At 39.4% G+C, this 13,504-nt stretch overlaps 1 protein-coding gene across 21 annotated transcripts in view; it reads right to left on the bottom strand.

The window, feature by feature from the left end:
- Nucleotides 1-13,504, bottom strand: part of PARD3 (par-3 family cell polarity regulator) — a 716,537-nt gene that overhangs the window by 203,707 nt on the left and 499,326 nt on the right. For 19 of the 21 annotated variants that reach the window (XM_032143706.2, XM_058436553.1, XM_032143743.2 and 16 more), the window contains one exon: nt 9,263-9,494. In XM_032143706.2, coding sequence (XP_031999597.1) covers nt 9,263-9,494 — 232 coding nt within the window. Of the gene's footprint in view, nt 1-4,422; nt 4,544-9,262; nt 9,495-13,504 lie in introns of those variants that run through there. The other 2 variants (XM_032143753.2, XM_058436555.1) reach the window with 1 other exon arrangement.

The following is a 13,504-nucleotide window of genomic DNA, read 5'->3' as shown; positions in this document are numbered from 1 at the left end:
AGGGGAAAAATGGGTTAACATTCTCTGTCAATGTCAATGTATATTTACATCAATGAGTGGAATCTATCATATCTCAGGTGGGAGTGCAAATGCGAAAAATGATGCCAAAAAGTGGGTTAGAAAAGTGTCAGGGTGGGAGGGAGCAGAGTTTGCAATTTTGGCCAGACCCTCTAAAAAGCTGACTCTTGAATAAAGATGTTAAAGGTGCAAGAGTGAACCTAGGAATACCTGAGAAAAGGCTATTCCAGGTAGAGGGAGGATCAAGGGAAAAGGCTCTAGTGAACCCGGTAGGTTCAGGGAAGAGTAAAGTTACTGAAGGAAAGAGTGGTAGGGACAAGGCCAGAGAGGTTGGGGTGGGGGACCAAGTTCTGTAGGACCCTAAGGATTTGGCTTTTGCTCTGAGTGGTGCCAAGGGCTACTGGGGGGTTGAACAGAGGAGGGAAAAGTGACTTCTGGCTGTGGTGGTGAGAATACACTGCAGGAATCAGGGGTTGAGGCAGGGAGCACAGTGAGAGGGCTACTGCCTACGCCAGGAAGAGAGCACACGGAGCTTGGACCACTGGGGCACAGTAGCAGCGGCGGCGGGGCTGAAAAGTAGGATTGCAGATGTGTACCAAAAACAGAGCTAACGGACTTTTGTTTTTATACATTCATAAACTACTTGTGAGGCATAAGGGAAAATTAGGTGTCAAGGATCACTCCAAAGCTTTGGATCTAACCAACTGAGAAGACAGAACTGCCATTATCTGAGAAAGGGAAGGCTCGCAGGAGCAGTTTGCAGGGAGGGGGAATCCAGCAGTGAGTTGGGAGCGTGTGAAGTTTCAAGTGTCTGGTTGATCTCCAAGTGAATGTGTCAAGAAGACAGTTGAAACTACAAATGAAGAGTTCCAAGAAAATGTCCAGGCAGGAGAGGTGAATTTGAGAGTCATCTGCCTATAGGCTGTATTTGGATCAAAAAGGCTGTTTCCTGAGAATATCAAAATTCTGTGTTACCGAAAAGAGGAGGAAAAAAAAAAAAAAAGGACTTTGGACTGAGCCCTGGGGCACAAGACCTGGATGACAGAGTATGGCACAGAATTAGCAAAGGAGACAAGACAGGGTAGGCCAGGGAGGAGGAGGGAAAGCTGGCAAAGGTGATCTCAAAGGAGAGCCATGATTAACATGCTGGGTACTGCCAGTGGACCACGATGAGGGATGAAAATGGACCCCGACTTCCCAAGAACGAGGGAACTGGTGACCTGGACGAGAACAGGATTTGTTGAGTGGAAAGGGTGAAGGATTCACTGAAGCAAGTTCAAGAGAGAATGGGAAAAAATGAGACAGCAAATATATCAAAGGGTCTGCTGTGGTGGGCACAAGAGGACATGAGATCACAGTTGGAGAGTAAGTAGGGCTAAGAGAGAATTTTCTCTAAGATGGAGGAGGTGACAGCATGGCGCAAAACAACGTGAATGATCCTGTAGAGAGAAGGGCAATGCCAGGGGCAGTGGCTCATGCCCCATCACAGCATGCTGGGAGGCAGAGGCCAGAAGTTTGAGACCAACCTGGTCAACAAAATGAGATCCCACCAATATATAAAATTTAAAAAGTAGTAGGCACAGTGGTGCACGCCTGTAGTCCCAGCTACTGGGAAGGATGAGGTGGCGAGCATCACTTGAGCCCAGCAGTTCAAGGTGCAGTGAGGCATGATTGCACCACTGTACTCCTGCTGAGCAAGACCCTGTCTCAAAAAAAAAAAAAAAAAAAAAAGGCAGTCACAGATGGATCAGATGGATTTAGAAGAGAGAAGAAATAATTAAAAATTGTTGGGGCAATGTCCTGCAAGAGGGAAGAGAGGACCAGAATGGTTTTTTGGGAGCTTGGCCTTGGTTTACAGCATGGGATGGCAGGGGTGTGGGGGGGCAGAGGTTCAACCATCTCCCCCACCCCCCCAAGAAAAAAAGAGTAGTCATGGATGATGCAGAAAGAATTAAGAATTGCCTGCAAGAGGCAAGAGAGGACCGGAATGGTTTGGCTCTTGGCTTAAAGCATGAGATGCAAGTGGGGAAAAGGGTCAACTATCCAAAAAAAAAACAACAAAAATTGCAAGCAGAAAGGTTAATAGGAGACCTGGTTATTTCACTATAATCCAAAATTTAATCTGATTTTAGTCTTTTGCTTCTAAATTGGCTATTATTAAACATAGGTCAGAAGAAAACCATTCAACACTCAATTAGGAAAGAGGTCCCCCAGTGAATTCTTTAAAAGATTGTCAGGATAAAACAATTACCTTTATATACTAATTTGTGGCTTGATAAAAATACATTTAGGAATAACATGTACTTGATCTATTATATTTAATGTAAACAATATGGAACCTTAATGGTAACAAGTAAAAGCATTCACAAGGAATATTTCCAACATATGTTGTGGTGAATATCATTAGCTGAGCTTGTCTTCTAAGTGCATTTTTCAGTGGTGCGATAGTATTTATTTACCCTGTGTTATTAGAAAGTGAATAGTCAGTAGCCTTCAATTTTCACATCAATTGCAGAAAAAAGATTCCATTTTCCACACAGCCTGGAATTGAAATTGACTTAGCATCTCAGAACTGTCAAGAATTTCTTTTGCGAAAAGGTTTGCTTTACAGAGACTATAAAGTAGGTGTCATCCTTGACACTTGCATTCTATATTCACGCCACAGGTCTATGGAAAAGAAACATTAAAGAATGTCAGAAAAGGTCTGAGAGAGGCCCGGCCGTCATGCTTTGTGCCTCCTCAGCTTCCTCTGCATTCAGCCTGGGCGCTGTGGATGTCAGAGGTTCTCTATTTAAAACTGCTAACCAGGAAAAGAAGAATACTTGAAGAATATGATATCAGCTACCTTAGAACTTGTCTTTGCTAGCAGGTCAGTTGGACATTTATTTTCCTGTGTTAAAAATGGGAATCTCTGTTTCAATTCAAATTAATAGAAGCATACATTAAGTCCTTAGGATTTACAAATTCAGAACTCATTCCAAGGAAACCTCCCAGGGTGTATAATCACAAAACAGAGCTGTTCTTTGTCCAGGTGACAAACAAGAAAGCAAATAAAATTATGTAAAATCTCACTGTGTTTCATTTGGAGAAGCACTGTTTTCTATGTGCTTACTTTAACTGCATTCCTTAAATCATCAGCAGATTGCACAGGATGCCACTTGATGTACCAATGTGAAACTGGTTACATTAATCCCCATGGCAATTAGGCCCAAGTCATAAAAAACTAGCAATGACAAGTAAACACTTTTCTGTGTGCCTCCTTACTAGAACTGAGGGGTTTCACTTGGGCGGGGGTGAGGGTAGAACTGCAAACTGCTTTCAAGTCAGAGCAGAGGTCAAGCCTTCTCACAGGCACTCAACCCAATCCACAATACTCTTTATCAGATGGTTTTCAAGACTTCAGTTATTTTTTATTTTTTTTTAATAGAGACAGGGCCTTACTGTGTGGCCCAGGCTTGTCTCGAACTCCTGTGCCTGGAATTACATGTGTGAGCCAATGCACCCAACCCATGTTTATTTTCAGTAAGAATGCAATGCTAACATTTTCAGGAAAAAGAGTTAACTAAATATACAGTCTCTGTCTCAAATCCTGGGAAGCCATGAATAATGAAACTGTGAATTAAGGCTTCTTACAAGAGAGAAGGCTTCAAACCACAGTAAGGACCATTGGAGATCCACCTGCACTAGCACTGGATCTGTGATTCGAACACTTGGCCAGGCAGACTCTTTCCAGAAACATTTATGAAAGAGTGTGTGCTCTCTCGACACGTGGTCTCAGCACACCTTGGGATTACTATGTGCCAAAGTAGCTCTGCTTTTTTCACACAGGAAGAACCTGCTGGTTCAGCCATCTAAGCACAGAAATTTATTTTCCTACACCACCATCCCCCCCACCAAACCACCCATTTTTGGTCTAAACTCTGTAATCCACAAAGGGACTGAAACCTTTGCCAAAAAGGCCCTTTCAAACTGGTCCATCTGGTCATGAATCTATCCGTTGCATCTCATCCCTGATGGGTGACTGTACCAGCCCACATACCTCTTTGCCTCTGCCCTGCATCACCTGTGACATCTGCCTGTGTCCCAAAGTCACTGGTGGTTACACAACACAACCAAATGGGTGGTGGCCCTTTACAGAATCTTGAAAACTCTGATTCTAATATCCGATGGGTGTGTGCTGATGATTTCTGAATACGCCAGCAGTGAGAGGACTATGGTTTTCCACTATGAAAAGGGGCCAATAAAGAAAGGAAAGAGAAAAAAACACGTCTCTGCCTTTTCAAGCATAATTTAAACCCCAAGCTTAAAATCAAGATCCAAAAGTTCCAAATGGATTAATAAAGAAATTACTAAACCATCAAACTGCTGATGTCGTAAACAAAATTCGTCAACAGCCACTAAGAATTCATTAAAAGTAAATTTATTGTTTGTTTAAAAAAAACAACAACTGTGCAATATGTGTTGCTCAAGACATGTTTTGAATCGCTTTGTTGTTCATCTCTTCTCAGGCTTCAGTTTGGCAAGGCTAAATGAGAGACACGGTACAGACACACAGTTAGTACAGGTGAGGAAAGCAACAAGAATCTGTGTTTGTTCTTTTCTCAAACGCCTAAGATGTATAATCCAAACTACGACATTCAGTTTTTAAAACCTGATCATGTTCATTGTGTTCTGAAAATGATCATATTCTAAAAAGGAAAAGAGAGCAATATATCTGATTTCAACCAAACAAGGTTACAAACTAAATTATCTATTTCCTCTTCAAAACTGAATAAAACAATGCTTCAGGGACCCAGGTAATCATTTTAAATGTAATTGGAGGATTCAATTTTAATGGTAATATTGCAACATTACTTTTGCTTTAGCTTTCTGCAGTGATAGGTTCTCAGCTATCACATATGGACAACAGCTAGAAATAAATCTGAGACATGTACAATAAGGTCATGTCTAAGAACCTTCAGTTTTAGAGTACATACAATTCTATGATATTCAAACGATAACAGTTCCAATTTTGCAGCAAAGCAATATCAAATTACACTTACTTTAGGGCTCACAAAAAGACAGCACATGATTTTAACTTCTTAATATCTGAGAATACACTATTTTATTATCTTGCTGGTTATTTCAATTTGGAGATTAAAAACTAAGGCAAAATCACATTGCTTAAGGCGGCTGCTTTCCTTTAAAAACGAACACATTTAAAACATTAAAAAACATATCTCCCTCCTTCTAAAGTACATACTCAATTTCCTCTTTCATGACAATTTCATACAATTGAAGAATTCTCAGAAGTATCCTCCAGTATTAAATTTGAATAGCCGAGTGTCTGAGAATCAAACATACACAGACTCAAACTCTGTGCTCCCCGCTCTGTTCTGCAATCTGCACACAGAATGATTACATTTACAAGTCATGTTTACCTGTTTTGTAAGCACACTCAGGTTTCTTAGATACAAAGCCATTTTAATTAAGGTGATAGAAGCTCCTTGTGTGCAAAAGATGTAGTATGTATGAGGAGTAATTAATACAAACAGGAAAAACTTTGCATTTGTTATTTGATTCCTTACAGACTTAAATTTCTGATTTAAGATGTGCATTAAGGCGGCTTTTGTAGTTCATATACTCCATAATTTATAAACAGAAGAGTGATTCATATGACTCACATTCTTTCCTAGAGCTGTTTATCAATAATTAAATCATCTTTGTGACTACCATTCAATGTGTGAAACAGAAAACCATGCTATCTGTATATGCCAATGACAAAATATCTACTCAAGGTACCATCATTTCCTCTGGTACAGTTTTTAAAACAAGGCCTATCTATTTGACTCTCATCATATTTAACCAAATATCATAGACAACCTGCTGGGGTAGGAACAGTGTATGAGTGGGGGTTGCGGGGAGGCAACAGGATGATGGGGGTAGGACAGGATGGTAGAGGGAGGAGAGCCTGTGAGCCTGTTTTTAAAGGAAAACATATTACTTCTTCAAGCAGACTAAAGAGAACAAGCTCATATGCTGCTATATTTACCTACAAAGCTAGACTCCCAATACCGAATGTCCCTTAGCCTTTTGTTTTCTGAGCTACAAGACAGAAAGAAAAGCATCACACACACCCAGACACACCCCTGCTTTATACTTCAGGCCTGCATGGTCCTCCATACTTGAACCCTCTTGCAAACCGTACTAAGAAATGTATATGCACATGCATGTTCTGATTAAGCTGTTTAAAAGCAGAACTGCTAAGGAAACCACATCCCAGTTTTCTTAAAAGAACAAAGAGAAACGAAGAGACCAATTTTTAAATCTTATTGTAGTCCCCTATGTTGTTAGGAGAAAAAAAAAAAAGAAGGAAACGTAAAAGAATCAACCTGAGGATATATTCATCTCAAACAATCAGATCCAGTAGGTATGGAAGGAAGGTAGTTTAAAAGAATGTTTTGAAAAATCTAACAATGCTTTAAGAGTCTTCTCGAAGACTAATGACTATCCTCATCGTGTGAAGGAAGGATCAAGAGCCAACATTCAATAACAAAAAAGCTTATTTCGTGTTTAATATATTATTCTGAACTCATATTCAAGGGGCAATACATGGCAACCCATTGGGAAAGGGCTGGCGCAGCAGTCTGCAATCTGATAAAACCCAGACAAGATGCTGCCACTCTGGTCAAAGGTATTTACATTCACCGTGGGGTGCTGTGTTGCTCTGCTGGAAGAAGAACTCTGTTTTGTGGAATTCCATAGACTTCCTAGTATAAACACTGCCACCATGGCAAATTTTCAGCTACCAGCATGATGTCACTAAACATGGGGCTGGGAAAAGCTGCACAGTCGTCATTATATAGTATTAGCCCCATGTCCGTGCCATAAATGTAAATAATTTCAAAAGCAGAGATCATAGTAAAGTATAGCAAAAATAATTAGGAAGTGATGCATTTTGAGTATTAATTACCTTTGCTTTTTAGATAATGTATTTAATTTTTAATAATGGCTGTGTTTGACAACCAGCTTGCAAAGTTTCTAAAAATTGATCAGTTGGCTCTCACCAGCCAAGGTGGGCTGACTCCAATAAACCACTGATTCTACATACCTAAAAAAGTATGAATGTCTGTTATTTTCTTAACAGTCATTCTTAAACACTGGGAGAATATCAGCCTAATTTTTAGGGGGAAAAAAAAAACCTTCAGCCCCTGCACCTGCATATAGAATTTTATTTCCAAGAATATGCAGGGTCAACTTCTTTATCATAAAGCTGGCTTTCATTATAGGTTATGGGGACAGGCTGTAGATACTGCTCTAGAGAAAGCATCATGTAATGCTTGATAGGACTCCTGGAAGAAAGAGAGTTGTGTGGTGGTGTTCTTCAAGGTCCCTTAGAAACAATACACATTTCTCCCACACTCTGCTCCTCTGGCCCCAGATAGAAAGCTCTACCACAGGCCTTTCTTCTGGAGTTGCAGGTTACAGAAAAAGATCACTTATAATTAATGGAATTCTAAGATAGTAGCAGTATATTTTTTATTCCATGACCAGAACAGAGCACTTAAACAGATAAATGTTGGCCAATGAATGAAAACTAACAAGCCGTTAGCGCTTTCAGTAAGACGACAGGAGAGCCCCTGGAAGTGAGTGTGTGCTACAAGTCTCAGGGGAAGGTTTCTCCCATCTGTAACCCTGTAATTTGAAGAAGACAGTAGTACAGATTCCTTCCATGTTAACTGATGGGCAGCAGCCTTATTTCTGTGCACTGTGGAGGTGCCAGTTTATGAGCTGTCAGTCTGCATATATGGAACAAAAAGACCCTTGGCTAACACAGAAACTGAAATAAAGTGGCAGTTAGAGCAATTTCTTCCTGTATGATTCTTGAACACAGAGTATAATGAAGAAACATGATCTGACTGAAAATGCATTTGGGCGGGGGGGGGGCCTATATAAACTAGAAAAACTCTAATGAAAAACTATGAAAATCCCACAGTTCTGAAGCACTGAGAGACAGAAATCTAATCATATTGAAAGAAAATACTGCTCATAGGCCAGGCTTTGTGTTAATGTAAGTCTAGAGTTAACTCTCCCTCTTCTATGCACTTAATCAGACATCTACAGAACACATCTGTTGAGCTGTATAGCCTTTAGGCTGTGCCATGGTTCCTCAACTTTCCAGGTCTGACTTATCTATAACTCCCTGAGTTATGGAGGTCAATTTCAGGATTGTAAATCAACTAATTCTATGAAAATGAAAACTGTTGTTCACATTTTGCAATTTAAAAAAAAGTATTTTAAAAGGAGGGGATCCATAATGCAGGATAACTACTTTTCGAAAAGTCAAATGGCTGTGCTGTATGTTTTCAATTTTAAACCATCACCTTGATATGTTTAGGGGTTTAATTTATGGAACAATCAAGCAATCTTTATATTTAACATTAAATGCCTGAATATTATAAATCATCTCAGATGAACGTTTATGGGAGAGTTTCAGTGCAACTTCTGAACAACTTGTCACTTTTATTGTATGGCAATGATTTGTAAAAAATGATATGCTAAGTAATCCTAGAGTATAATTTAGGGGCACAAAAACAACTGTCAAGAAACAGCCAGAGACCACGTTTAATGAAATCTTTACAGACCGAAGTAATAAGTATTAAATTAATCAACACAGCTTAATTGAAGCTGTATTTGTAACTTTTATTAGACTTGTTATTAATGAACCTTTAAATGCTACCACTAACTTGAGCTCTATGTTTAAATTTAAATAATGAACCATTGTTCACACACAAAAAAGAACAAACACTGCTTCAATAGCCCTTTGTCTCAATGGGGCTTTCACTCTTACACATAACTAAGATACAGACATGTCCCTCCTACCTCTCAACAATTATTTACATGGTTGGCAAGATATAATCATTTAGGCTGCTAAAATAGTCTGAAAATACCTAACATGAAATCCATACCAAAGTAAAAATGAGGTAGGAAAAGATTATGCAAGAATTTTGGTTGATCTCAAAGATAATGTTTTCAAATCTGTGCTTTCAGTGCTTTTATTTTATTTTTTTTTTAGAGAGAGAATGGAATGATCTGTTGCCCAGGCTGGATTTGGAATCCTGGGCTCCGGCATTCCTCCCAACTCAGCCTCCCAAGTAGCTGGGATTACAGGTGTGCACTACTGTGTCCAGTTTTTAGTACTTTTTGCTAAGCTCACACTCCTGTATGTTTAAGGAGATTCTGGTTTGGGATGGTAAAGACTTACCTGAACATGTCTCCCAAGCCCTTCAGCATTCCCTTCTTGGCTTTCAGTTTATCCTTCTCCTTATCTCTATCTTTCTTCTTTTCCTTTCCAGTTTTATCCTTTTTCCTATCAGTCTTATCACCTTTCTCTTGGTTTCCATTCATTTGTCTCTCCAGAGAGTGGGAAGGCTGATCACTGGCTGTGGATACAGACTCTCTCCCTGATCTTGAACTTTCTTCTGTGTCTTCTTCCACTTGGAAGGAAAGAAAAAAAATACGGACACAGTGAACCAACGCAACAAAAATAATAAAGCTAAAATACATTCAAGGACTTTACTTTCCCACACTTTTACTGCAGTATGGCCCTGCCAGCAACATGGATTGCAATGCTGTTTAACTTTGAGTAGAATTAAAATGGAATATGTGATGTGGATGCCTCCTACGTGAAGATCGTGTGCCAAGTCAGTAGTAGCAAAGCAGCAGCTTTCTGGTGGGATGCTGATGCACCCACAGAAACACCCTCTAAGAATCAGACTGTACACTACTGGGGGGCCCAGCAAGACCTTGTTATACAGCGCAGACCTCTAAGGGTCCCGTGTACCATATGTGCAAGATGAAAAGAAAGAAAACAAGCAGCCCTTCCCAAAGTGCTTCCTTTCTTCTTGGGTAAGAATAATGCAGATACACTCTGGCTCCTCACTAATTTGCTGGACTACACCATTCAATGTCAGCACAAGGACTTCTTTCCTTAGGCTCCCAACATATCCTGCTCACACAGAAGAGCAGATTATTTTGGCTTTTATCTACAACAGATCTGCACAGCCTCTGTAACGTTTCTTTGCATAAGGCCAACATCAGAAGTAAATGCTACTATATATTCTAATCCTAAACAATCTTGCACGCCTATCTGCGTCATGGCAGCTGAACAGAGGTAGAGGAAGCCATGAAAATGAGTAAATCAATAAGCGCACTTCTCTGGACTTTGCAGATAAAAGATCTACTTAGTGATAACAACATTCCATTCCTTGAACCAACACTTCGTAAGCACATGGTCCAAGGGCACTTCAATACTCCAAACTTTTTGCAGTTGAAAGAACGACAAGTAACTGAAGTAGGTCTCCCCTACCAAAAGAGCTTTAAACATTTCTCTATTAAGTAAGAAGCAGAGAGGCACATATGAACAGCCACTCCCAGAAATCTTTCTCTCGAGACTGGTCACCTAAGGTTCTCCTCCAAATACAATGAGAATTATAGGGGCCATGAGGTTAATTACTCCGTGAATTCTTAAGTCATTTTTCTTTTTCCAGCATCAACAAAGAAAGTATAGATCATTATTTCTGAGTTTCTTACAACAAAGAGCCAAACAGAATGGTTCGGCCTCTTCCCAAACTTTTGCAAAGAACTGACCTCCAAATCAAGTTAATATATCCTCAGTAAAATTCAGTCCTTCCTCTCCACCAGCAAGGAGCACTTTCAATAGCAATATACAATTATCATGGGTAATAATAAGACCAGCTAAAAGAGTCCCAATATCTTAGATTTCTGCTATTAAACCCTTACAAATCTGAAAAGAGACTATCAAATGATGGTACAGCTATGCCCAAGTAACACAGTTGTGTTTTTTTGTTAAAAAGCCAGCTATTTGTCATAATGCAAAAAACAAAACTCAGAATTTTTTTATTTTTATTTTTTTGAGGCAGAGTCTCGCTCTGTCACCCAGGCTGGAGTGCAATGGTGTGATCTCGACTCACTGCAACCTCCGCCTCCTGGGTTCAAGCCATTCTCCTGCCTCAGCCTCCCGAGTAGCTGGGATTACAGGCACCCATGACCACGCCCAGCTAATTTTTTGTGTTTTTAGTTGTTTTGTATTTTTAGTAGTAGAGTTTCACTATGTTGGCCAGGCTGATCTCGAACTCCTGACCTCGTGATCTGCCCGCGTCCGGCCTCCCAAAGTGCTGGGATTACAGGAGTGAGCCACTGCACCCAGACTTTTTTTTTTTTTTCTTTTCTTGAGATGGAGTTTCACTCTGTCACCAGGCTGGAGTGCAGTGGTGTGATCTCGGCTCACTGCAATCTCCACCTCCCGGATTCATGTGATTCTCCTGCCTCCGCCTCCCAAGTAGCTGGGACTACAGGCGCACGCCACCACACCTAGCTAATTTTTGTATTTTTAGTAGAGATGGGAATTCACCATGTTGGCCAGGATGGTCTTGATCTCTTGACCTCATGATCCACCAGCCTCAGCCTCCTAAAGTGCTGGGATTACAGGGGTGAGTCACCGCGCCCAGCCCAAGCATATAAATGACTTCAGAAAGGTTAGCCTTCCTCTGTACTGTGAGTTATCTCATTGTAAGCCATTGTCTTCCTCCAGAGGATATGGTGGCTTTTAAGAAAATTTGCTCCTTTTCCTCTCTATTAAGATATAAATAGTAATTGTGCAGGTTTATTAGAAGAAGCCAGTTACAACTAGAAGGACATAGTGAAAATCCATAATCTTACAAATAATACTGAGTTCAGGCTATAATTTTTTGTGGTGTACACAGAGCAGGGAAAGAATATCCTGGCAGTTGGCCCAAGGGCTTGCTAATTATGTGTAGCCTTTTCAAATGAGAGCTCCCCCAAATAATGTAAATATAGCTCAAGCAGGGCTGTAGTGTGTTGCTTAATGCCCTTGAACGTGGCTGTGTTCTATCTGTTTGTGAACCAGTACTTCAGCTCTTTGAGATATGGGTGTGGCCACAAATGTGAGATAATTGACCAAATAATTACAGAACAATTCCCAAAAGTTCTCTGGAGCTATAAAAACCTAGGTCTATTGGTATACTCAAGCTAGATAAATGGATGCTAGTGAATTTTGTATAATTCCTGCATGGAAACCTCCTTTCACCTATACTTCCAAAGCCCTTTCTTTGTACAATCTTTTATTATTGCACTTCTCATATAATATCACATACATGTCTCCCTCCCATTCTCTAAGCTCCTCAAACGAAGACCATGGGGCAAACAGCAGCTGCTCATAAATGGCTGCGTAAATGGAAGACTTTTGGTAAAAACTGACTTGTGACTTTATCCTGACCATACTTTATCTAATTGCCAGGTATCACCATTCCTCTAGCTTTAGAAAAATGCTTACTGTTCTCTCATCAAGCCTGACAAGACTAGCCACAATCTGACTACAGTAACACTAGGTAGGAATGCTCATGATATTTGGTTTAGCTCTAATTAGTTTCTGGTATATTTTCATGCTATTATTGTTAGTGCTAGATGCATCATTTAATAGATTTTACGACCCTCTACAATGTCTGAAACTATAAACAGAAAAATGAGCTCAATAAATGTAAATGATTTAGTCTTCCACAGCAACCATTATCATAAATCATGAATGGAACTATCAGTAGCAATTCTGTTAGTTTTCTGCCTAATAGTTTTGGCAGAAGTTCAAGGGGCATATGTCGGCTCTTGGCTTGGGAACAGAATAATGGCAGTGCCTTCACAACTCACTATATGCTGAAGTCATGTTTGTTGCCAATTCTTTTCATATTCAAAATAATTTTCTGGTGTATGTAACGCAACTTATTTTCTAAAGTATGTGAAATAAAGTTAGTATGAAATCAATTATTAGCTTCAGGTTTTGTAACCTCATTTTATAAAATTAAAAGTCCTACCTCTGTTTCCTGCCCCAAGCCAGTGGACTGTTTAAAATGATACTTGCACATTGGAGGATTCTTTATGCTTGTTCTGAACATTCTAAATTAGGTAATACATTATCGCAGAAACTCTTTTGGGGGTGTACTGATTTAACTAATCCCTTTGAATGCCAACTAATTAAAAATATTTAGCAATATGTAGCTTCATATGTACAAACATAAGATGTTCTTTTAAAGTACTGAATTATATATACTTCAAATTCTGAAATTATTTGATAGAGAAAAATCTTTATCCTGCTCCTATGCAGAAATATTGTAGTTTCAAAACCTCAAATAAATTGGTTACACATGCTTAATTTTTGAAAAAAATATACATATTCAAAGTCACTGATGTACTATTCAGATTTTAGGTTTTAAAATAAATACGTACATTTAATATTAGCTTTATAATTAGGTACATAAAATATCTTTATTCCCTTAAACTAAGAAAACATGCATATAAACAATTTTTCAAGTAAGAAAAGTACTAGTAATATATCAGCAATAAATGGCTTGATCTATTGTGTTCATACAGCAAATTACAAGGTAAGAACTAATCATAAATCTACATTTAGATA

The sequence above is a fragment of the Hylobates moloch genome, unplaced genomic scaffold (genome assembly GCF_009828535.3).
Source record: "Hylobates moloch isolate HMO894 unplaced genomic scaffold, HMol_V3 SCAFFOLD_3, whole genome shotgun sequence".
In the NCBI taxonomy this organism is placed as follows: Eukaryota; Metazoa; Chordata; class Mammalia; order Primates; family Hylobatidae; genus Hylobates; species Hylobates moloch.
Note: the sequence above shows the minus strand (reverse complement) of the source record. Positions and strands in the feature narration are given on the sequence as shown.